The 25297-nt window shown below is 47.5% G+C and overlaps 1 protein-coding gene across 3 annotated transcripts; it reads left to right on the top strand.

Moving 5' to 3' along the window:
- Nucleotides 1–433: 433 nt before the first annotated feature.
- On the top strand, nt 434–9575 carry LOC103168751. Of its 3 annotated transcripts, none has more exons than XM_029066123.2 (6): nt 434–769; nt 6316–6374; nt 6772–6852; nt 7597–7708; nt 8140–8213; nt 8953–9575. In XM_029066123.2, exons 1-6 carry the CDS (start codon nt 721–723, stop codon nt 9460–9462), a joined length of 885 nt encoding a protein of 294 aa, XP_028921956.1. In that variant the 5' UTR covers nt 434–720; the 3' UTR covers nt 9463–9575. The 3 variants fall into 3 exon arrangements, with proteins under 3 accessions (XP_028921956.1, XP_028921957.1, XP_039767947.1); XM_029066124.1 differs by having other exon boundaries at nt 684–769; nt 6222–6374; XM_039912013.1 differs by lacking the exon at nt 434–769 and adding an exon at nt 5397–5473 and having other exon boundaries at nt 6222–6374.
- Nucleotides 9576–25297: the final 15722 nt, after the last annotated feature.

Below are 25297 nucleotides of genomic sequence, written 5' to 3'. Positions count from 1 at the left end.
CAACCCCACTACCTAAATGTAATTTATTTATTTATATTAATGTCTGTCTCCCCTTCTAGACTACTAATTCGTTGTTGGCAGGAAATCTGTCCGTTGTATTGTTGTGCTGTACTCTCCCAAGCCCTGCATACTGTAAGACCTCAATAAATGCTATTGAGTAGGATGATTTGTTGTTATATTACTCTCCCAAGCGTTTAGTACAGTGCTTCACACACAGTAAGCGCTCAATAACTACAACTGAATGAATGATGATGCATCTCTCTTTGTGTCTCCTTTTTTCTTTCCTCTCTGTCTCTCTGTCTCTCCTCTCTCTTCCTCTCGGCCTCCCTCCCCATTACCCGCCAGGGATCCCTGCCCGGAACGTGCACGGATAATCAATCATTTCGACAAACTTCCCGATAGGAACGGTATTGTTACGTAATTGGCGCCACCGTATGGGGACACTTGGAACCTCAGACTGCATCTTTACACATTTATTAATCGACAAACAGTAGTTTTGACCATCGATTCTTGTCACCAGGACTCTTCACCTACTCCTAGTTAACCCCGTTTCCCTCCTAGCCCCTGGGTCCTGCTCCTCATCTCTCTCTTTGACCGAAGGGCTCACCAAGTTGCCACGAATTCTGATAACTGAGCCGGCCAATTTGGAGAAAGGAGAAAGACGTCAGCCAACTGTTGATCCAGGCCGGGCCGGGAGAGGGGACTTGGGGAAGCGATTATATGGCTTTCATTTCCACCAGAGGGATCTATTTCAGCTGCGGCATAAGAGGTGACAGACTTTATTGAGGGTGTGAGAGCTCAAACGGGATAATAAGGAAGGCTGGGATGTGGGGTGTCTTTGAACAGGAGAGACTCATTTGGGCTAAGAATCAATTAATCAAGCAAGCAATCATATTTATTGAGCGCTTATTGTGTGTAGAACACTGGCCTGAGCGTTTGCGAAGAGTACAATGTAACCGAGTTGGTAGACACGTTCCCTGCTTACAGTGAGTTTACAGTTCAGAGAAGCAGCATGGCCTAGAGAAGTAGCATGGCACTGTGGAAAGACCACGAACCTGGGAGTCAGAGGTTGCGGGTTCTAATCCTGACTCTGCCACCTATCTGCTGTGTGACTTTGGGCAAGTCACTTTACTTCTTTGTGCTTCAGTTCCCTCATCTGTAAAATGGGGATTAAGACTGTGAGCCCCTCATGGGACAACCGGATCACCTTGTATTCCCCCAGTGCTTAGAACAATGCTTTGCACATAGTAAGCACTCAACAAATGCCACCATTATTATTATGATTATTATTAATAACTTCTCTCTGCCTCCGTTACCTCATCTGTAAAACTGGGATTCAAGATTGTCAGTCCCAAGAGGGACCTGGACTGTGTCCAACCTGATTATCTTGTATGTACCCCAGTGCTCAGAACAGTGCCTGGCACATAATAAGTGCTCAACAATACCACAATAAAGAGGGGGAGACAGATATTAAATAAATACATTAAATTACAGATATGTACCAAAGTGTTAGGTGGCTGAGGGAGAGGGGAATAAAGGGTGCCAATCCTAGTGCAAGAGCTAGGAGGAAGGGATACTGCATGGAGACTTGTTATAAGCAGGGAACGTGTCTGCTAATTCTGTTGTGTGTACTCTCCCAAACACTTAGTACTGTGCTCAGTAAATAGCACTGACTGATTGATGGATTGAGACAGGGAGGTGGACACAATGACCTCTCAGGGAGTGTTTGGGGGGAAGACAGGAGTCCAAAATGACAGGACTTTGGAGACAGAGCGACGGAGCACCAGCCGGGGAAGGAAAGGAGTCAGTTTAGCAGGGGACAGGGTTGGCAGAGGAGGAAGCCCCTCATGGGTTGCAGAGAATTCCCCCCCCAAACTCAATCTCGAAATTAGAATTTCAAAGGAAGGGGGAGTAGTGCCACCTAGTGGCTACAGGAGGGATGCCCCTCTGGTTGATTTGGATTCGGATGTCAGGTAATCCTTGCAGCGATCACCTATAAAAACACTAAAAATAATAAAGATGGTATTTGTTAAGCGCTTACTGTGTGCCAAGCAATGTTCTAAGCGCTGGGGTATATACAAGGAAATCAGGTTGTCCCACGCGGGGCTAACAGTCTTAATCCCCATTTTACAGATGAGATAACTGAGGTAAAGAAGCAGCGTGGCTCAGTGGAAAGAGCCCGGACTTGGGAGTCAGAGGTCGTGGGTTCCAATCCCGACTCTGCCCCTTGTCAGCTGTGTGACTGTGGTCAAGTCACTTCACTTCTCTGGGCCTCAGTTCCCTCATCTGTAAAATGGGGATGAAGACTGTGAGTCTCACGTGGGACAACCTCATTCCCCTGTATCTACCCCAGCGCTTAGAACAGTGCTCTGCACGTAGTAAGCGCTTAACAAATACCAACATTATTATTATTATTATTATTAAAGGAAAGTTCAATAATTTACAAAGTCACACAGCTGACAAGTGGCGGAATTGGGATTAGAATCCTCAACCTCTGACTCCCAAGCCCGTGCTCTTTCCACTAAACCACGCTGTTTTTCGAATCAATCAATCAATCATTAGTATTTATTGAGTGTTTACCCCGTGTAGAGCACTGCATTAAAAGCTTGGGAGAGTACACCACAACAATAAAAAAGACACATTCCCTGCCCACAGTGAGTTTGCAGTCTAGAGGGGGAGAAAGACATAAAGAAATAAATGACGGATATGTACATAAGTGCCATGGGGCTGGGAGTGATGAATAAAGGGAGAAAGTCAGGGTGACGCAGAAAGGAGTTGGACAGGAGGAAAGGGAGGCTTAGTCAGGGAGGGCTTCGTGGAGGAAATGTGCTTTTAATAAGGCTTTGAAGGGTAGAGTCATTGTTGGAGATGAAGAGGGAGGGCGTTCCAGGCCAGAGGCAGGACGTGGGCGAGAGATCGGCAGCTGGATAGATGAGATCGAGATACAGTTAGTAGATTGGCATTAGAGGAGTGAAGTGGGTGGGCTGGATTGTAGTAGAAGAGCAGCAAGGTAAGGTAGGAGGGGACAAGATGATTGAGTGCTTTAAAGCTGATGGTAAAAAGTTTCTGTTTGATGTGGAGGTGGATGATAATAATAATAATGATTGTACTTGTTAAGCACTTACTGTGTGCCAGCCACTGCACTAAGCGCTGGGGTGGATACAAGCAAATCAAGTTGGACACAATCCCTGTCCCATGTGGGGCTCACAGTCTCAATCCCCATTTTACAGATGAGGCAACTGAGGCACAGAGAAGTGAAGTGACTTCCCTGGGTGACACAGCAGATGAGACAGACCCGGGATTTTTTTTTTTTTGACTTTCAGGTCCGTGCTCTAACCACTACACCATGCTGCTTCTCTAGGTTCTTGAGGAGTGGGGAAATATGGAGTGAGTTTTTTTTGTAGAAAAATGATTCGGCAGCAGAGTAAAGAATGAACTAGAATGGAGAGAGACAGGAGGCAGGGAGGTCAGCAAAGAGGCCGATAGAGTAATCAAGGCAGGGAAGGATAAGTGCTTGGCTTAATAATAATGATAATAATAATGTTGGTATTTGTTAAGCACTTATTATGTGCAGAGCACTGTTCTAAGCACCAGGGTAGATACAGGGTCATCAGGTTGTCCCACGTGAGTCTCACAGTTAATTCCCATTTTACAGATGAGGTAACTGAGGCACAGAGAAGTTAAATGACTTGCCCATAGTCACACAGCTGACAAGTGGCAGAGCCAGGATTCGACCCTATGACCTCTGACTCCCAAGCCTGGGCTCTTTCCACTGAGCCACGCTGCTTCTCTTAACGTGGTAGTAGTTTAGATGGAAAGGGATAGAGTGGATTTTAGCAATGCAGTGAAGACTGAACCGACAGGATTTAGTGATAGATTGAATATGAGGGTTGAATGAGAGAAAGGAGCCAAGGATAATGCCGAGGTTATGGGCTTGTGACATGGTGGTGCTGTCTACAGTATTAGGAAGTTAAAGTTAGGACAGGATTTGGGTTGGAAGATGAGGAGTTCTGTTTTTGACATGTTAGGTTTGAGATGACGGCAGGATATCCAAGTAGAGATGTCTTGAAAGCAGGAGGAAATGTGAGACTGCAGAGAGGGAGAGCAATCAGGGCTGGATATGTGGATTTGGGAATTATCTATTTAGATGTGATAGTTGAAGCCATGGGAGCGAATGAGTTCTCCAAGGGAGGGGATGTAGATGGAGAATGGAAGGGGACCCAGAACTGAACCTTGAGGGACCCCCACAGCTAGAGGCTGGGAGGCAGAGGAGGAGCCCACGAAAGAGACAGAGACTGAATGACCAGAGAGATAGAGCCAGGAAAGGACAGTGTTAGGTGGGTAACGTTTCCAGGAGAAGAGGGTGGTCGACAGTGTCGGCGGCAGTTAAGAGGTCGAGATGAAGTAGAGGCGGTTGGATTGGGCAAGAAGGCGATCATTGGTGACCTTTGAGAGAGAGGTTTCTATGTAGTGAGGTAATTCAATCAATCAATCTTATTTATTGAGCAGTGTTTACAGGGAGAAGCAGCATGGTCTAGTAGATAGAGCACAGGCTTGGGAGTCAGAAGTATACAATCACTCATTTTATCCCATCTGGATTACCGTATCAGCCTCCTTGCTAACCTCCCTGCCTCCTGTTTCTCCCCACTCCAGACCATACTTCACTCTTCTGCCTGGATCATTTTTCTACAAAAACTTTCAGGACATGTCACCCCCCCTCCTCAGAAATCTCCAGTGGTTGCCCATCCACCTCCACATCAAACAAAAACTCCTCACCATTAGCTTTAAAGCAGCCCACCACTTGCCCCCTCCTATCTCACCTCGCTAATTTTCTTCTACAATCCAGCCCACACACTTGGCTCCTCTAGTGGTAACCTCACAGTGCCTCCATCTCGCCTATTTCGCCACCGACCTCTCGCCCACGTCCTGCCTCTGGCCTGGAACACCCTCCCTCCTCAAATCCAACAGACAATTTCTCGCCCCCGCTTCAAAGCCTTATTGAAGACACATCTCATCCAAGAGGCCTTCCCAGGCTAAGCTCCACATTTCCTCTTCTCCCACTCCCTTCTGTCACACTCTGACTTGCTCCCTTTGCTCTTCCTCCCTCCCAGCCTCACAGCACTTATGCACATATCTGTAATTTATTTATTTGTATTCGTGTCTGTCTCCTCCACTCTAGACTGTAAGCCCTTTGTGGGCAGGGAATGTGTCTGTTTAATGTTGTATGGTACTCTCCCAGGCACTTAGTGCAGTGCTCTGCACAGAGTAAGAGCTCAATAAATACTTATGATTGATTGATTGACAGATAAGGGATTGGGGGATGAGGAGATCTGGTTTGTCCTGGGTCCCTTGGGGTAGCAGAGGTGTTTTATTTCTCGACTCTACTCACAGCATTACTGCCATGGAGTTGGTCCTGCAGTCCCCGCTGTAACACTGGGTTTGGAACTGAATATCTTCAAAAGGAGGGACAGAAGTAAGAAGAGGAAGGGGAGGGGGCAGAGGGGAGATGACCGCCTGTCTAGGATAGCTCAGAGCCTGACAGAGACGGAGTCAGTCAATTGTATTTATTGAGAATACTGTGTTAAACTCTTGGGAGAGTACCATCATGAAAAAAAAGATAAATAATAATAATTACGGTATTTGTTAATAATAATAATAATACTGTACTTGTTAAGAGCTTATTTTGCACCAGGCCCTGTACTAAGTGCTGGGGTGGATACAAGCAAATTGAGTTGGACACAGTCCCCGTCCCAGGTGGCGATCACAGTCTCAATCCCCATTTTACAGATGAGGTAACTGAGGCACAGAGAAGTGAAGTGACTTGCCCATGGTCACACAGCAGACATGTGATTGAGTCGGGATTAGAATCCACATCCTCTGACTACCAAACCCGTGCTCTTGCCACTAGGCCATGCTGTTTCCCGATTATATTACAGTGTAACAGACACATTCCCTGCCCACAACGAGCTCACAGTCTAGAGGACGAGTTTACAGTCTAGAGGGGATTAGGAGGGGGGCACGGGAAAACAAGATGCCCCCAGAAACAGCAATTGGCGACTCTGTGGGGCGGGGACGGGCCTGGAACCGGTGGCCAGACCACTCCACTCCAGGGGAAGGGACCCCTCCTCACCGCTTACCCACCCTTCGCCGCTGAGGGAGGGGCTGCGGTCCCCTGAGAGCGGGTGGGGAGGGAAGGAGTGGGTTCTCGTCCTACTTAATAGGTGTGAACATTTGAGTTGGCGCTGGGTCCGCCACTGCAAGGAACCAGCAGATAAATAGCCCTGCTCGAAGCTCTCGACTCTCATCCCTCATCAGTGGTAGTCACAGCGGCGAGCGGAGGCAGCAGCGAAAGACGGAGGTTCAGCCCTCGACAGGTGAGGCTCCAGGCAGCTGGGGAGGTGGCTGGGATGGAAAAAGATCTGGTGGAGGGGCAATTTCCCCCCGTTCTAGAGAGAACCCCTAGTCCGGGATGACTTTGGGAGGTCCACGGGGAGGGGAAAGGGGCAGGTGTGGACACTAGGCTGAGTCCGGGACATGGGGTGGAATGGACAGGCAGTGAACTTGGGAATTCTTTTCATTCATTAATTTAATTAATTTATTTATTGAACGTTTACTGTGCGCAGAGCACTGTACTAAGCGCTTGGGAGTGTACAATGCAACAATAAACAGATACTTTCCCTGCCCTCAGCAGTCTGGGAGGGCAGTGGGCGGTGAGACTGATATCACTACAAATAAATATTTGAATCTGTATTTGTATTTCTTTCCCCTCAGCTCATCTCGACTCTTCTTCCAGTCCCCATGGCGAACCCTGCAGGATTTCGAAATCAGCGCGATCTGTGTCCCCCAGAAGAGGTAGGAGTTTCCCGTCGACCTGGAGGGAGAGGGTGGGAGAGTTCTGAGGATGGTGAGACCCGACTTGATTTGGGTGGGCTGGGTGGAGAGCTTGGCCCGGTCGGATCCTCGCTCTGACCAGTGGGGCATTATCACTACTGGATTTCTGTCAGTCACTCGTATTCATTGAGACTTTACTGTGTGCAGAGCACTGCACTAGCGATTGGGAGAAGACATTACACTCCCTGCCCACAACGAGCTTACAGTCTAAAGGGAGAGACAGACATTAATATAAATAATTAAAATTACAGATATGTACATAAGTGTTGTAGGGCTGGGAGTGGGGATGAATAAAGGGAGCAAGTCAGATGATGCAGAAGGGAATGGGAGAAGCAGAAGGAGGGCTTGGTCAGGGAAGGGCTATTTGTAAGTTATGCACATATTTGTTATTTATTTATTCATATTAATATCTGTCTCCCCCTCTAGACTGTAAGCTCATCGTGGGCAGAGAACGTGTCTGATTATGGTTATATTGTACTCTCCCAACCACTTAGTACAGTGCTTTGCACACAGTAAGTGCTCAATAATTGAATGTAAGGAGATGTGTCTTCATTTCTGGAGCAAGCTGAGGGCCCTGTCCTGTCCTCCACCCCCACGAGGCTCCTCCCTGTGGGTGACCGCAGGGGGAGGGGACAAACACCCACCTGGAAAAAGCAGACCACCCCCAGAACCCTGACCCAATTGTCCAATTTTCTCTCTTGTCAGCTCCCGTCCCTCCACCTCCTGGATTCGAGACTATGGCCCTGCTCCATGTACCACCCCTATTTCAGCAGCTACTTCCATCCCTGGACCTCAGAACATATGTGTAACAGGACAGGTAAGATCCATGCCTTGGCCTTACTCCTCTACTCTAATATTCTTCGCCCCCCCTAACTCGCAGTCCCTCAGGGACCCAGTGGACTGGGAACTAATGTTTTTCTCACTCCCGATGAGAGAAATCTGAACCTTCACCTCAATAGCACTGGTTCGCTGAGCCCAATCCAAGGTCCTGATCCTTTGGTGGCCAAGCCGCCCTGGGTGACCCAGACCTGACAGTCCCTGAGCCCAGTCCAAGTTGTCCGCTGACCCCAAGTCTTCTTTATTAATAATAATAGTAATAATAATGATAATTGTGGTACTTAAGCCCTTACTACGTCTCTTGTCCCTCATCCCTCCTTGACCAAGATTCCGGAGGAGTTCATCCCTCTCTGGGAATGTCTCGGGTTGGGGTTGCGGGATTAACTGGAATGCTTTCTTTTCTCCCTGCAGGTCACTTTTTGCCTCACTCATACCAGGTCCCAACCCAGGTTCCCCGGCGCCCGGATCCAGCTCCTTCTCCTGAGGTCTGTGTCTGACATTTCCAGAGATCTTGGTAGAAACTCGGCCTTTCCAATCGGGTTTCCACATACACCCATCACGGAGGGAGGCAGGGGTCAAGCCATCATCATTTCAAGACCTGTCCCCCAGCCCCCATTATTTGTATCTGGTACTTGTTTAGCACTTATCATATGCCAAGGGCTGGGTTAGGTACAAGAAAATCAGAATGGACCCAGTCCCTTGTCCCACACGGGGTTCACAGTCTAAGAGAAGCAGTGTGGCTTAGTGGATAGAACACGGGTTTGGGAGTTAGAGGTCATGGGTTCTAATCCCAGCCCCGCCACATATCTACTGTTTGACCTTGGGCATTTGACTTCTCTGGGCCTCAGTTACCTCATCTGTAAAATGGGAATCAAGACTGTGAGCTCCATATGGGACAGAGACTGTGTCCAACCCGATTTGCTTGTATCCACTCCAGCACATAGTAACAAGTACCATAATAATGATAATTATTCTCATTATTAAGTCACCACCCTAGTGGTGTTACCCAGAGGGAGCCCCAGATTCACTCATTCCAGGACCATGGGCACCCTAAATTGTCCGTAACCTGGACTCTGGTCAGCAGTGACCCAGCCCTCCCTTTCACCACCCAGAAAGCCACAGCGAATCCCAACGAAGTTCACCCCAGCTTTCAGCCGGGGCACCCATCCCTGGCTGAATGGGACCGGGCTTTCTCCTGACTTTATCTCTTTCTTCCTCCTCCAGGGCCCTCCGGATTTCCTCTTGCCACCCCCAGTTCGCTACCTGCACTCTCTTCCGCCACACCGCTGCCCACCTCAGGATGACCCAGTCAGAGATCTGCACAAGATGCTCGAAGCCGCCCTGGCCCCCAGCCGAAAACGACACCTGTTACCGACCCCGACTCAGAGGCTCCCGCATCCTTCAGTCCCCCAGGCCAGGGCCGGTTGGGTCCCAGGCGCCTTCCCCCCGCGGGTTCCTCCACCCCCGAGAAAGCTTGCCCTTCGTTTCCCGGAGCCTCATCCTGGGAACACACGCATCTGGATGACTCCTAAGCAGAGTTCTTTGAGCCGTCAGACCCCTGACACCCGCTCTTGGAACGAGAAGCTCCCAACGCGTGACTGGAAGCCCCATGAGGGCAGCAGTGACATCTTTTACTCAATCACTGCTGTGGATGATAACGATGACGACGACGATGAGAAGCCCAGGCATCCACATGATCGGGACGGAGCGGGCTTCATGGCTCTGCGAGGCTAGAGAGGTGCAGATTGCAGCTGGAGGAACTGGTGTCAACGCAACAATCGTTAGAGAATTGCAGAGGGGACTCAGCTGTCACTCCCTACGGCCAATAAATGTGTTCAATCAATCAACGGCATTCACTGAGTGCTTACTATGTGCAGAGCACTGTACTAAGCTCTAGGGAGGGTACTGCAACGGAATTTACAAACCTGTGGAGAGACAGACATAAAGTAGGATTTTATTTTTTTCGTTTTTAATAGATGTGGGCTGTTGGAAAAGGTGTTGCTTACGAACATTCTCTGGGTTTCTCTGGGTGGTTGCTGGGAAATGTAGATCATTTGGCCGATTGGAAAATGTAGTTTTAAAATTCTGCCTCTCCACATAATTAGTGATCACTGAGTATTCCTAAATGAATCAAGGGAAATGGGAAGGAGAAGCTATGAGGAAAAGTGGTTCTGGAGATGTTAATGTGTGGAAATTCTAAGGCAGCCTAGTTAACATACTGCTAATAAGGTTAGCCATTTTATGAACCCCGTCCCTAGTGACACTCCACCTGAATTCAAATCCTGAAAAGAATTTGAGAGGGTTTAGCTATGATGATGGTGATATTTGTTAAATGCTTACTATGTGCCAAGCACTGTTCTAAGCTGGGTTAGATTCAAGGTAATCAGGTTGTCCCCATTTTACTGATGAGGTAACTGAGGCATAGGGAAGTTAAGTGACTTGCCCAAAGTCACACAGCTGACAAGGTGGGATTTGAACCCATGACTTCTGACTCCCAAGTCTGTGCTCTTTCCTCTGAGCCACGCTGCTTTTCTAGCAGTAGTGGCAACTGTGTGTACTGAGAGTTTACTCAATGCAGGACACCGGACCAAGCGCTTGGGAAGTACAAAAAAATACAAGCCACAAAAAACTCAGTAGTTTTTCAGCATTTTCAGCATAGTTTATAGCACTGGGCAGAGTACAAGTCTCAGAAGTACAGAAGTACAGCTGCCTCGATCATTTTCCTGAAACATCATCCTACTCACACCTCAAAAACCTCAAATGGTTACCCATTTCTCTTCTCAAGGAGCAACTCCTTGCCATTGGCTTTAAGACATTTAATCAACTCTTTCCTACTTTAGTCACTTTCTTTTCCCACTACAACTCAGCTCAAACTCTTTATTCCTCTCGAATCTCTCCTGCTGCCAACCTCTTTCTTCGCAACCCCTCCATCACCTTGAACTCCCTCTACCTTCAAATCTAACAAACCACAGTTCTCCCACACTTCAGAGCCTTTCTGTGTTGTAAACAGAGTTTTAATATGGTATTTATTACTTAATTCATTCAATCGTATTCATTGAGCACTTACTGTGTGCAGAGCACTAAGTGCTAGGAATGTACAATTCAGCAACAGATAGAGACAATCCCTGTGCAGCAATGGGCTCACAGTCTAAAAGGTGGAGGCAGACAGCAAAACAAAACCAATAGTCGGGCATCAATACCATCAAAACAGATAAATAGAATAACAGATATATGCACATCATTAATAAAATAGAGAAATAATATATACAAATATACACAAGTGCTGTGGAGAGGGGAAGTGGGTAGAGCAGAGGGAGGGAGTCGGGACAATGGGGAGAGGAGGAGGGACAGAGGGAAAGGGAGGGTTCAGTCTGGGAAGGCCTCCTGGAGGAGCTGAGTTCTCAGAAGGGCTTTGAAGAGGGGAAGAGGGTTAGTTTGGCAGATGTATATTCCAGGTTAGTGGTAGGACATGGGCCATGGGCCAGGGGCCAGGGGTAGGACATGGGACAGGCAGGACAGGTGTGAAGGAGGGACTGTGAGGTTAGCGGCAGAGGAGCGGAGTGTACAGGGTGGGCTGGAGAAGGAAAGAAGGGAGGTGATGTAAGAGGGGGCAAGGTGATGGAGAGCTTTGAAGCCAAGAGTGAGGAGTTTTTGTTTCACGTGAAGGTTGTTAGGCAACCACTGGAGGTTTTTGAGGAGGGGAGTGACATGCCCAGAGCATCTTTCTGTAGAAAGATAATGTAGGCAGTGGAATGAAGTATAGATTGAAGTGGGGAGAGACAGGAGGATGGGAGATCAGAGGAGACTGACGCAATAATCCAGTTGGGATATTATGAGATATTGTACCAGCAAGGTAGCAGTTTGGATGGAGAGGAAAGGGAGAATCTTGGAGATGTTGTGAAGGTGAGACCAGCAACAGTAGGATAGGACACAGTCTGTGTCTCACAAGAGAGATGGAGAATAGGAAGGCAAGAAGAGATTGGAGCAGATTAAACCTATGAGCTGAGAAACAACTGAGGAAGATGATTCTTGCAACAGTATACAGTATAGACTGAGGTAGGGGAGGGGACGGAAGACCAAGTGAGGGGGTAGCTGAAGCCGGATGCGTGGACGAACTTTCTAAGAATGGGAGAGTGCAGTGAGGAGAATAGAGGTCCCAGAACATAGGATAAGAGGCAGAGGAGGAGCCACTGACTGAAACTGAGAAGGAGCAGGATAGTATGTGGAGGAGGATGAGAGGGTCAAAGGGAGCAGAGAGGGCGAGGGGAATCAGGAGTCCTTTGGACAGTGCTCTGACAGACTGACAATGTTCTGACAACGTTTTGGACAGAGCAGTCTGGACTGCAGAGGTTGGGAGAAAATAAAGACGCTGGTTCCTATGAGCAAGGAATGAGAGCAGGGAGATAGGGTGATAGGGAAGAGACTGATAGGGAAGAGACCTTGAGGTTTTAAAAAGGGGGATGCTTGCAGGTGTTTAAAGGCAGAGTGGAGAGTGAGAGGTTGAAGACTAGGGAGGGAAGGAGAGTAGGGGTAAGTGATTTAGGGTAGGTGAAAAGGTCAGAGATGCAGGTGAGAGGGGTTGATTAGAAAGTACATGGGAGATCTCCAGTTTTGGAGAACTGACAGAATTCCTTAGAAAAGAGTCCCCTGAACTCTATCAAGAGTGTTTTTGAGAGGGCTTTTTTGAGAGGTTTTTTAGTTACTTATACACTGAGAGCTTAGTGTGCCCAGTACACTGCGTGGGAAAGTACAATAAAACAGAAGAGGGTGGCTGCGATTCCTGCCCCAAAAGAGCTTACATCCAATAAGCCGGGGAGAAGTCTGGGAGAGACCTTCACAGCTCTGGGGATTCAGTTTCAGAGCTGGTAGATACGATTTGGATTTGCTGACAGGTTGACTATGTGAGTTGAAGGAAAGAGCTGAGTCAAGGGTATGATTTATGAGGCAGGGAGTGTGTTGTCTATAGTGGATAGTGATGAGGAAAACGGGGGGATGGTAGAATTTAGATGGGAAAATGAGGAATTTCTGTTCTTTTGGTTTGAGGTATCAGTGGGACTGGTGGCTTTCCCCGGGTGACACATATTAGTGCCAAACAAAATGCCTAAAATAAAATATCAGTTATATCATAGACATATTTCCTGCCCACCATGAGCTTGCAGTCAAGGGGGGTAGACAGACTTCAAGAAATAAATTATGGATAGGTACATAATAATTATGGTATTTGTTAAGTGGTTACTATGTGCTGAGCACTGTTCTAAGTAATCAGGTAATACAAGGTGTTACAAGGTAATCAGGTTGTCCCACGTGGGTATCAATACCCATTTTACAGATGAGGTAACTGAGGCTCTTTAGTGCTGTGGGGCTGAGGGGAGTGGGAAATATAGGAAACAAATGCAGAAGAGAATGAGAGAAGAGGAAATGAGGGAAGGGATCTTGGAGAAATTGTGCCTTCAATAAAGCTTTGAGGGTAGGCAGAGTAATTCTCTGTTGGCTATGAAGAGAGCATTCCAGGTCAGAGGCAGGAAGTGGGTGAGAGGTTGGCGGTGAGATAGATGAGTTACAGGTACAATAAGTGGAACGAAATGTGCAGGTTGGGTAGGAGGGCAGCTGAGAGGTCGAGGTGGATTAGGATGGAGTAGAGGCCGTTGGATTTGGGAAGAAGGACTTGGTGACTTTTGAGAGGGTAATTTCTGCGGAGTGAAAGGGACAGGAGGCAGATTGGAGGGGGTCAAGGAGAGAGCAGGTATAGACAGCTCGCTCAAAGATTTTGGAGAGGAATAGTAGAAGTGGTGATGGGGTGATAACTGGAGGAGGCCCTGGAGTCCAGGGAGGCTTTTTTTAGGAATAGGGGCATGCTTGAAAGTAGTGGGGAAGAAGCCATTGGAGAGCAAACAAGATGGCAGTTAGGGAAGGAAGAAAGTAGGGGCAAGTACTTTGGCACTTTATAAAGTGCTTTGAAGGGATGGGGGAAACTCTGGGGGAAACTATGGGGAAGAATTCTCATCTTGAAAAAGGTGATGGAGTTGAAATAGCGGGTGAAGGAGGTGAATTCTGAGAAGGCAGGAGATCCCTTGAAATACTTCTAGGAAAGATGGGGGAGTTGAAAAAGGGGAGTGAATGGAGATTTTAGATTTTAGGGGAGATTTTAGGGAGATCATGCCTTATGGTTTCTAATTTTCCTTAAAAAAAGTAAGTCATTAGTGGCACTCCTGGGCCAAGATGGGGAGGAGTGCCAGGGTGTTTGAGAAGAGAGTTGAACTTCTGGAGTAATTGGTGAGGGCAATGCACGTGGGATGGAGAAATAATTTTGCTAAGCAGAGGAGAGGGCAGGTGTATGAGGTTGGCCTGATATCCAGATTTCCACTAGTGGCTCAGGACAGAAGGAAGCAGACAGTGGAGGTGGGTTAGTGGTACGAGATTGTTAAGGGAGTGAGTTGAGTTCAGTAGAGTGGGTGTCACTTTGGTTATCAAGGAAAGGTAGAGAAGGTATAGAGATTAAATGGGCAGGATGACTCAGGAGAATGGGATGGGAAGGGAACAGGACAGATTTGTAGGAAGAAGGTGTGTTGGAAGAGAAGGTAGGCGAAGAGGTTGTGGTCAGATAGAGGGATTTCAGAGTTGCACAGTGACTAGAGATGATGATAAATAAAACTTGGAATTTTATTTAAGAATTTTATTTAGAGTTAAAATCAAAATAAATAAAAGAGCAAACACCCCCCCAACACCCTCCCCGTCCCATCCCGGCCCCAAACTCCTTTCCTGCAGGGTTCATCAATCACATGTACATCACTTCGAGTCTTGTGGAGGTGGGTGTTGGAGAAATCCCTTGAACTCATGTTCTTCCTCTTTCCACCCCACTGTTTTGGTCTGTGGATGGTTGGAGTGGAAGGGAAGGAAAACATTCCATGGAACGGTCTATCTCCTCATGGGGAGGTCTCGATGGTCACAAAGGAGGCTGGCTCTGGCACGTTTTCAGCGAGGGAACCTGGAAGGAGAGAGTGACGCTTACTGACCGTGTGTGAAGTACAAGGGACTTCAGGGTTTGGGAAAGGGCATGGGGGGAGTGGGGTGAACTCTGGGGGAAGCTATGGGGAAGTATTCTCATCTTGAAAAAGGTGAAATGGGAAGTTGGCAGAGCAGGAGAAGGGTCATCAGGACGGGTCACTTACCTTTTTGGTCCATCAGGAAGAGCTCCGAGTCCCCTTGGGAACCAGCACAGGGCGGGATACACTCGGCCTGGACAACATCCCCTTGTGGAGATTCCAAGAGCACCCGTGGAAAGATCATGCATGGAAACTGGTTGGTCCCTCTCTCTGGGGTATCTGGGCTTTCTGGGGACTCTTTCTCCTCCTCCTCTTCATCTTCACTTTCCAGGAGATGATAACGTCGCAAAGGTGCCAGCTTGGCTTCCAGCATGGCAACCAAATCACCCACGGGGTTGGGCTGAGGGGGGCTGGAGTGGATGGGGAGCCAGATCTTGTAGTGGATGGGAGGTGGTGGCTGGAAGTATGGGGGGCCCTGAAGGAGAAAAAAGGAGTTAGTCTGGAGTTTCTTCCTCTCCACACCATTCATCATTTTTTAACCAAAAATCTCTGTCTATTGATCTCCTTATTACCTCTTTCCTTTCCTCCCACAGACCCCCATCCCTCCATTCCCCTTCCCAACTCCATCAAGAGGGTGAAACCCCACAAAATGGTATGCAATAGAAATCACTCATACCTCCAGAGGATCATTTAAAGGCTCATGAGTTGGGGTCAGATCCAAGAGGTTCCTAACCTGAGAATCTAAAAAGAGAAAGCAGAAATTGGGCATATTCTACACCTACCTGCTGAGCCATCTTCCCTAGGAGGTTTAGGGAGTGTGAAACAAAGGGAAGGAAGCCAGACTGAGTTGGTGCCCACAGGTATTAGTTGAGGACATCTTCACAGAGGGGCCAAAACTGAAAGGGCAAGACTGGACCCTCAGTTATTAGTCAACTATGTGCAAAGCACCATACTAAGGGCTTAGCAGAGTACAGTACAACAATATTAACAGATATGTTCCCTGCCCATAATGAGCTGCTTCTTCTAGAGGAAGCAACCGGGGAGATGGTGGAAGGACAGTCCATCACGACCTTGGCAAGTGGGATGGTAGAAGGTTACCTGTTTGCCTCTGTGGGTTGAGATCCATCTGTTGGTTTGTCCCAGGTTGGAATAGGGGATGAAATGTCAAAGCTGAACACTCCCTGCAAGGCATGGGTCCTCTGGAGGATCCCTGGATGGAGAGAAGAGGAGCAGAATGAGGTTCAGATAACCAGGGAGATAGCAGGGATATAGCAGATAATCCACAGGGACCTGCTGAGGAGGAGTCATCCAGGCGCTGAAGAGGCCAATAGATGGGGAATGAAGTGGGAGTAATCATTTTTCCCTTTTTTTCCCCTTGATCCTCTTCCCCCCCTTAACCACTGCCATAGCTTTTCATCCTTCATCTGATCTCCCAGTTAGGGCGTTTTGGGAGGGGTGCGAGAAAGGTCCCCGTGGGCTTCCCAAACACACATACCTCCAGAGGATCACCTAATCTGAAGAGCTGGTCGCTGTAAGAGCCTGAGTCCGAGGGATTCCTAACATGTGGGTAATCTAGGAAGAGAGAACAGGAAACAGTCACATTTCACTCCAACCTATCAATCATTCCGTGGTAGTTTTTGTGTTCACTCTGTGCAAAACCCTGTCCCAAGGGCTTTGAGGGTATAACAGAGTTGGTAGACATGATCTCTGCCTACAAGGAGTTTATAATCTAGCTGTGAGAGACACCTATTAATGATAAGTAAACGAAGCAACACAGTTTGATGCTATGTTCATGGGTCCAAGTGAATAGGTGATGCCAAAGTGCTGAAATGACACTGGTAGAGGGAGGGAAAAGGGGGAAATAAGGTGGGGAGATGAATGATAGGAGGAGGGGGAATAAGGTGGGGTGATGAATGATAGATCTGGGAAGGCTTCCTGGAGGGGAGCAAAGTGTGAGTTGGGATGCAAATCAGAGTGAAAGAGCCTTAATACCAAGGATTTCTTTTCAGAGGAGGTAGTAGGAGGTTACCTATCTGTGGGTCAGAATTCCTCTGATGGTGTGTCCCAGGTTGGATTAGGGGATGATACGTCGAAGTTGAGCCCTCCTTGGGAGGCACAGCATCGCTGGATGATCCCTGGGTGGAGAGAAGAAGTGGCAGAATGAGGCTCGGATAACCAGGCTGGAGGCGGGGATAGAGGCACCTGGTGGGGAGAGGTGGGAGGAAAGTTTTTGTCATTGCTTTTCCCTTTTCCCTTTCCCAACCCCTAATCCTTTGCTCACCCCCATCCCTCTTTCCTCCTCCCGACCAACAGGGAGATGATAAACCCAAGTTATCACAGCACAGGTCCTTGTGGACATCTCTCCTCCAGCCCCTGCCCCTTCACAAACCTCTTCTACGCTGAGGGGACAATTTCTTTGGCAACTTGGGACCAGATCCGAGGTGTTTCCAACGTGGAGGCAACCTAGAAAAAGAAACCAAAATGATCATAATTCACTCCTCCCTGCTGAGTTTGCAAAATGGAGACCTCCTTGGCAGGGTGAATCCATGGCCAAGTGGGCCTCCCCAGGACGACAAATAGCATGTGGATCTTGGTTTGCCTGCAGAGGATCAGAGGCCAGGCCCACTAGATTGTAAGCCTCTTGAGGAGGGAGACCAAAAATCATGCTTTCCCATGAGTCAGGCACTATGCTGTGCACTCAGTAAGTGCTCAATAAATCCTATTGCTTTATGGATTGATGTCATCCAAGATATCAATCAATCAATCAGAGTAATGTAACAGATGACAGACACGTTCCTTGCCCACAAGGAGTTTACGAACTAGATAGACAGAGGGAAAGACTCAGGCGCCTGGCGGGCAGCTATCCTAAATCATGGCACCTCTGATCTTACCTATCCCATCTGTCAGCTCTCCGACGGCCTGAGGTTGCTGCACAGTCCGGGAATACGGGTGATACTTAAAAGATGAGGATTGTCTCGGCCGGATTGGTCCAGAGAGGGCTTTCTGGATGGAGAAAAAGATGAGGGATCAGTTCTGAGACCAGCTTGGGACATTGCACCAGGAATCTTCATACCCAGTCCTTCTGCCCACCCCATCCTTGCCCTCTTGTAGGGGGTGCCTGTTGATTTAGGGCACCTCACCTCACACCTCACATGCCACTGATAGCTCATCACCCCATTCTTGCAATAACGCCCCTTCTTCCCCTATCCCAGGACCTCTACTTTCTCTTGCCTTAAAATCTGTTCCCTTGTCCCTCGAGGAAGGCCCAGGCCCAAAGGATAAAGCCTTTCTCTATCCCTCATTTTCCTCAACTTTATAATGTTGTTTAAATACCTATTCTCCTTCCTCTTTGCCCCATGAAGGATAGGGACTGTGCCTGACCTGATCCCCTTATGTCTACCCTAGCACTTAGAAGAATGCAAGTACTATTAACCATTAATAATTACTATTAATAACTTACCCTGGCAGAGGGGCCAAGGATCCAGTTCCTGAAAGTGCCATGGATGGTGGGTGGCTGAGGGAAGAGAAAAGAGAGAATGAAGAAAATAAATCTATTGCATTTCTGCTAGCGGGATGCACTCCAGAACCTCTCCTAACTTCTTTCCTGTTGTCCTGTCTCCCACTTCTGGGGTGTCTCCCAGGTGCTCTGACCTGCTCCCATCTCTGCTTTATGTCATTCAACATATCGTCTCCCTCTTGAGTCTCTCTGGTTACACCCCAGTTACTCAGCATTGTGTCCCAAGGCTTTCTCATCAATCCCTTATGATATTTAGACTCTCTATATAGGCCCAATATTGGGCCTTAATGACGCTGGGCTAGATATAGATTAGACACAACCCTTGTCCCACATGGGGCTCATGCCCTAAGAGAGTGAGGTAGGTATCCTATAACTCTTAGAGATGAGAACACCGAGGCACAGAGAAGTTATGTCACTTGACCAAGATCACACTACAGGCCCTGGCCGACCTTAGAACAGAGCTCTGTTCTTTTAGGGAAGGGGTCCAAATTTACACTGCCTCCCTATGGGCATGTTATTAATCAATCCATGACATTTATTGAGCACTTACTGAGTGCAGAGCACGTACTAAGCACTTGGGAGAGTACAATATAACAGAGGAGTTAGACATGTTCCCTGCCCACAAAGCAGAGCTAAGGCCTCGAGAAAGGCAAGGACCCCTTCTCTCACAAGGACCTTAACCCCTAACCATTTCTTACAAACAGAGACCCCTCCCCCGGGCCCTCTGACCCTTGGATTCCAATTTACCTTGGTGTCTGGCAACGAGAGGCAGCTTCTGAAGGTTTTCTGATCCATCACTCAGTCAGTCAATGGTCTTGAAGCCAAAGAAGGATCCCTGGAGAGATAATAGAGAAAATGCAGAATAGGTGTCCCCATAGGCAAAACTCCCCCTTCCCTAGCCCCACGACTCCCCTCATCTTTTTAAATTGTATTTGTTAATATAAATAATTGCGGTTTTTCTTAAGCGCTTAACTATGTGCAAGTGCCGTAATGGTGGAGGGAGAAACAAATGTTAATCCCCATTTTATAGACGAAGTAATTGAGGCAGAGAAATTGAAGAGATTTGTCCTTCGCCACTTGCTTAGAACAGTGTTTGACACAGTGAGCGTCTAACAAATACCTTGTAAAAAAGTCACAATCGACAAGTGACAGAGCCAGGGTTGTAACACAAATCTCTTGATTACCAGCACCGTGTTCTTTCTTCCAGGCAACGCTGCCGTATCCTCCGCCCTGCCCATAGATCTTCCTCCCTTTCTGCCTTCTGGAGGTTTGTCTGGAGGGACCAGAGAAGGACAATGTCCAGGTCTCCCAGAAAAAATGTCACCTCTTAGGCTCGGATCCCCGTGCACCACATTCCCTTATAAATAGGATGGGGAAAAGACGCTGAGTTGTTCTTGTAATGATGCCTCTGGATCTCAGACCTACCTTCTTCTGGGGGAATTCTTCGCCAGAGTCGGTTACGTGGCTTCAGTTTGGTAATCTATGTCTGGAAGCCCGAGGTTCCGGATATTTATGCTGTAGACCCCGCGAGGTGTGAACCGCGGGCCTGAAGGTGTGAATTTCAGAAAGGAGTCAAGAACCACTCCAGACACCTAGTTGACACTTCTCGGGAAGACCAGTGAACCTCCCCATTTTCGACCACTGGCTACTCCCGGTCGGTGCTGGAGAGGTAGATTTGGGAGTCATCCGGAGATGGTAGTTGAGGTCGTGGGAGAGGATGAGTTCTCTAAGGGAGTACACTATCCTCATCATTATCAGTAATATTTATTGACACCTGCTGTCAGCAGATACGGTCCCTGCCTCTCAGGATTTTAACAGTCTATCAGGTGAGAGCCAAAAAAAAAAAAGATTTATAAATAGTGCTTAAGGGGGATGAAACAACAGAAGTAACGATTGTATTTGTTAAGCTTTGACTATGTGCCAAGAATTACACTAAACTCTGGCGTTATTATAATATAATCAGAAAGGGCACCTCCGTAACACACTGGGCTCACAGTCCCCCACAAAGCAGGAGGGAGTTAAGGCGTTTAATCCTGATGTGAAGTCTCTTTGAGATTTTTATTGGTGTTCCTGAAATTCCATGTTATCGTGACTAATTACTCTCTACTTTCAGGGGCTACCTGAACATTTGGGCTGAAATGAAATCTTTCACTTATTAAAAATGTGGAAGTTTATTTGTAGAATTTTGGTGAAAAATTGCTCTAACCAGTTCTGTGAGAGACTTGGAGCTTGATACATCTGAATGGAATCCAACTACTCACTTGTACTTGACACCTGAAAAAAGTAACATTTTTTCCCACTGAATATCGTTATAAATGTGCAACGAATAGACTTGTTTAGTTTTCGCTCATATTGTTAACACAACCATTCAATCAATAAATGGCATTTATTGAGCACTTACCGTGCACAGAGCTCTGTATTAAACTCTTGGGAGAACACAGTTAACAGAGTTGGAAGACACAGTCCCTGCCTACAACGAGCTTTCAGTCTGGAGGGGGAGACAGACATTAACAGAAATAAATGTGTGAACTCTGGGGCGGTTGCAAGGGCCTTCCCCGCCGCCGAGGTGATGCCTCTTCTCAGGGAGACTTATGCACAGGTGTGAATAGTCTTCAGACTTCGTTTGAGTAACAGCGTGGCTTAGCGGATAGAGTACAGGCCTAGGAGTTCAAAGGACCTGGTTTCCAATCCTGGCTCTGCCACTAGTCTGCTGTGTGGCCTTGGGCAAATCACTTCACTTCTCTGGGCCTCAGTTACCTCATCTGTGAAATGGGGATTGAGATTGTGAACCCTAAGTGTGTCCAACCTGATTAATTTATAGCTACCCCAGAGCTTAGAACAGAGCTTGGCACATAGTAAACGCTTAAAAAGTACTATAATTATTTTAGTTCGCAGCTTGACTACTCTGGGAGTCGCCCCGATCTCTGAGCTGTGTGGAAGAGACTGTAGGAAGGGGCTAGGGACAATGAAGGGAGCCTCCATGTAGGACAGAGACCATGTCCAAACTGATTAATCTTGTATTTACCCCAGCGCTTGGAACAGTGCTTAACTCATGGTAAGAGCTTAATAAATGCCATCATTTTTGTTACTATTATTAAAGTCTGATCTCTCCTCCCTTTCCCTGACCTGATGCCTTGATAGCTTCCATTTGTAATCAATCAATCGCTTAACAGCATCTATTTATTTATTCACTGATTGTGGAGCACTGGGCTAAGCGAATGTTTAGGTGGTTCGGTCTCAAATGCGTAGACGATGCAGAAGACTAGTCTCAAAACTAGCTGTGGACAGGGAACGTTTTTGTTATATTGTATTCTCCCAAGCGCTTAGTACGATGCTCTACACACAGTAAGCGCTCAATGAATATGATTAAGAAATGTGATTGATTGATTTGTTAGAGTGGAAAGATGAGGAGATGGACAGCTCCCTCTAGCCTGTAAACCCCCTCTAGGCTGTAAACTTTCTCTAGATTGCAAGCTTCCTATAAACTCGTTGTGGGCAGGGAATGTGACTGTTATATTGAACTCTCCCAAGCGCTTAGTACAGTGCCCTGTACACAGTAAGCGCTCGATAAATACGAATGACTGATCGACTGACTGGATTAGTCAGGATAGGCTTTCTGGAGAAGATGAGATTGTAGGAGGGCTTTGAAGATGCGAAGGTGGTCCATCGGATATAACAACTCTGTTATGTTGTACACTCTCAAATGCTTAGTTCAGTGCTTTGAACATAGCAAACCATCATTAAATATGATTGATTGATTGATATGAAGGGGGAGGGAGTTCCAGTCTAGAGGTACGACTTGGGCAAGGGGTCAACGGTGGGACAAATGAGATCGAGGCATTAGTGAGTGGGTTGGTGTTTTTGAAGGACTAAAATGTGCGGGCTAGGTAGAACGTGAAGGGCAGTAGTTTTGGCAATGATGAGAAACTGGGTGAGGAAGGGAATTGAGAAAGTGGAAAAGCAACATTCACGGAGCTTGCAACTTCGATGTTTTACCCCTGTCTTTGCCAGGCAGCTTGGCACCTCGATAGAGAATAGGTAGGGTGGCCCTCCCCTCCTCTTTCTCCTGCTCACTGATTAAACCAACTTGCATTGCTTCCTCCCCTTCGAATTCCCCCCTGGATATTTTTTCCCAGCAATAGTGCAGAGCCCTCCACACAGCAAGAGCTTAATGCATATTATTATTACCATGACTACTATTTCCTGCCCTCCATCCATCCCAACCAACATCCCCCCTCAAATCAGTCCTCCTAGTGTCTGCTCCTCATGGAGCCTTCAGGGTCCTGCCTCCCCATCTCTCCAGGGACCCAGCCATCCTGTTTTTAAAAACTGCATATGTTAAGTGCTTACAACGTGCCAGGACTGTACTTAAAGCCGGGGTAGATACAACCTAATCAGGTTGGATACAACCCACGTCCCACGAAGGGCTCACAGTGTTAATTCCCATTTTACAGCTGAGGGAAGTGAGGCCCAGAGAAGTGTCTTGCCCAGTGCTCTGCACATAAATACTATTGAATGAATGAATGTTCTTGTCTGTCCGTCTCCCCCGATTAGACTGTAAGCCCGTCAAACGGCAGGGACTGTCTCTATCTGTTGCCGACTTGTTCATCCCAAGCGCTTAGTACAGTGCTCTGCACATAGTAAGCGCTCAATAAATACTATTGAATGAATGAATAAAGTCACACAGCAAACAAGTGGCGGAGCCAGGTTTAGGTTCCGAGTCCAGGCTCCTCTTTCTCCTCCTCTCTACTTTTTCCTTTTTTCCTCCCCTTTCCTTCTCCTCTTTTCTCTTCCTCCTCCTTTCTCACTCCACCTCTCCTTCCCCTCCTCTTCTGTTCTCCCCATCTTATCTCCTCTCTCCCCTCCTCTGAATCCCAGGCCCGTGTTCTTTCCACTGGACCAGGCTGTTTCTCTGGATCCCCTTCAAGGACCCAAGCGCCTCAACCCCAACCTCTGGGCTTCATCATCCCCAATCGGAGGCCTCCTGAGAGGGCAAACGGCTTTAGGGCCAACCCACTCTGCGCATGCTCGTCCCGCTCCCGGAAGAACTTCCGGTTGGACCCGCAGCCTCCGGGAAACTCGGCCCTTGTCCTCTTTTCTCCCCCCCCGCCCCGAAATGGGGATTTTCAAAACTCGAATCGAATTCAGTGAATGATTGTTAAGCCCTGAGGTCGATACAAATTGTCAAGTTGGACATAGTTCATGTCCCCCGAGGGGCTTATAGTCTTCAGAAGCAGCGTGGCTCAGTGAAAATAATAATGTTGGTATTTGTTAAGCGCTTACTCTGTGCAGAGCACTGTTCTAAGCGCTGGGGGAGATACAGGGTCATCAGGTTGTCCCGTGTGAGGCTCACAGTCTTCATCCCCATTTTACAGATGAAGGAACTGAGGCACAGAGAAACGAAGTGACTTGCCCACAGTCACACAGCTGGCCTGGGCTTGGGAGTCAGAGGTCATGGGTTCTAATCCCGGCTCCACTACTTGTCAGCTGGGTGACTTTGGGCATGTCACTTAACTTCTCTGAGCCTCAGTTATCTCATCTGTAAAATGGGGATCAAGACTGTGAGCCTCTCGGGGGACAACCTGATCACCCTGTATCCCCCCCAGAGTTTAGAACAGTGCTTTGCACATAATAAGCGCTTAACAAATGCCATCATTATTATTCAAATGTGTGACTTTGGACGGATCACTTAACTTCTCTGTGCCTCCGTTACCTCATCTGTAAAATGGGGATTAAGGCAGTGAACTCCACGGGGGACAACCTGATTACCTTGTATCTACCTCAGCGCTCATAACAGCACAAAGTAAGTGCTTAACATATACCAACATTATTATTATTATTAACAAATACCATTATTGTTGTGTTTATTATTATTAATCCCCATTTTATAGAGGAGGTAACTGAAGCCCAGAGAAGTGAAGTGGCTTGCCCAGGGTCACAGAGCAGGCAAGTGGTGGAGCCGGGAGTAGAACCCAGATCACTCTATCTCCCAGGCCTGGACTATATCCATTAGGCCATACTCCTTCTCATACGATTGATTGATTGATTGATTTAATTACTCTCCTACATGGAGACATTCCCCCTACCCCAGAAAGATGACACGATTCATTCATTCATTCAATAGTATTTATTGAGCGCTTACTATGTGCAGAGCACTTACTAAGTGCTTGGAATGTACAAATCAATAACAGAGACAGTCCCTGCCCTTTGACGGGCCTACAATCTAATCAGGGGAGATAGACAGACAAGAACAATGGCAATAAATAGAATCAAGGGAAAGAACATTTCATTAAAACAATAGCAAATAAATTGAATCAAGTTAATGTACATCTCATTAACAAAATAAATAGGGTAATGAAGATATATACAGTTGAGCGGACGAGTACAGTGCTGAGGGGATGGGACGGGAGAGGGGGAGGAGCAGAGGGAAAGGGGGGAGAAGAGAGTTTAACTGCGGAGAGGTGAAGAGGGGGGTAGAGGGAGCAGAGGGAAAAGGGGAGCTCAGTCTGGGAAGGCCTCTTGGAGGAGTTGAGCTTTAAGAAGCCCCTTCCTCCCCACCCCCCCCCGGAGAATTTACAGTCTCGCTTGTTTTGGTGGAAAGGTGATAGACATCAGTTTGTGCTGAATAGTTCACAAAGATGAGAAGGTGAGTGCAAATTGCAATATCCTACTTAGTATGAAATAAAGCAGCCCATTTTTTAAAGTTTCATTAACATTTCATAGAGCAAAGTCCCCCACACTGTCATGGAACGCCTCAGTTCCAGTCCTTCTCTCCTCGCTCCTCCCCTCCCGACAACAACTTCACGAGGCTTGGTGTAGACCAGTCTTTGCAATAATGACCCATCATAGCGCTTCCCTTCCTTATCCTCTTTAGGGTATCTCAGTACTCAGGGCGGGCCACTGAGCGGGAACTAGGCTTTGAGTCCAGTCTCCTCTTCCTCCTTCCTCCCCCAGCTCTCCTTCACTTCCTCTCTACGTTTTCCTCCTTTCCTCTTTTCTCCCCATCTTT

The sequence above is a fragment of the Ornithorhynchus anatinus genome, chromosome 5, assembly GCF_004115215.2.
Source record: "Ornithorhynchus anatinus isolate Pmale09 chromosome 5, mOrnAna1.pri.v4, whole genome shotgun sequence".
NCBI lineage: Eukaryota > Metazoa > Chordata > Mammalia > Monotremata > Ornithorhynchidae > Ornithorhynchus > Ornithorhynchus anatinus.
This window is presented reverse-complemented; position numbering and strand designations above follow the sequence as displayed.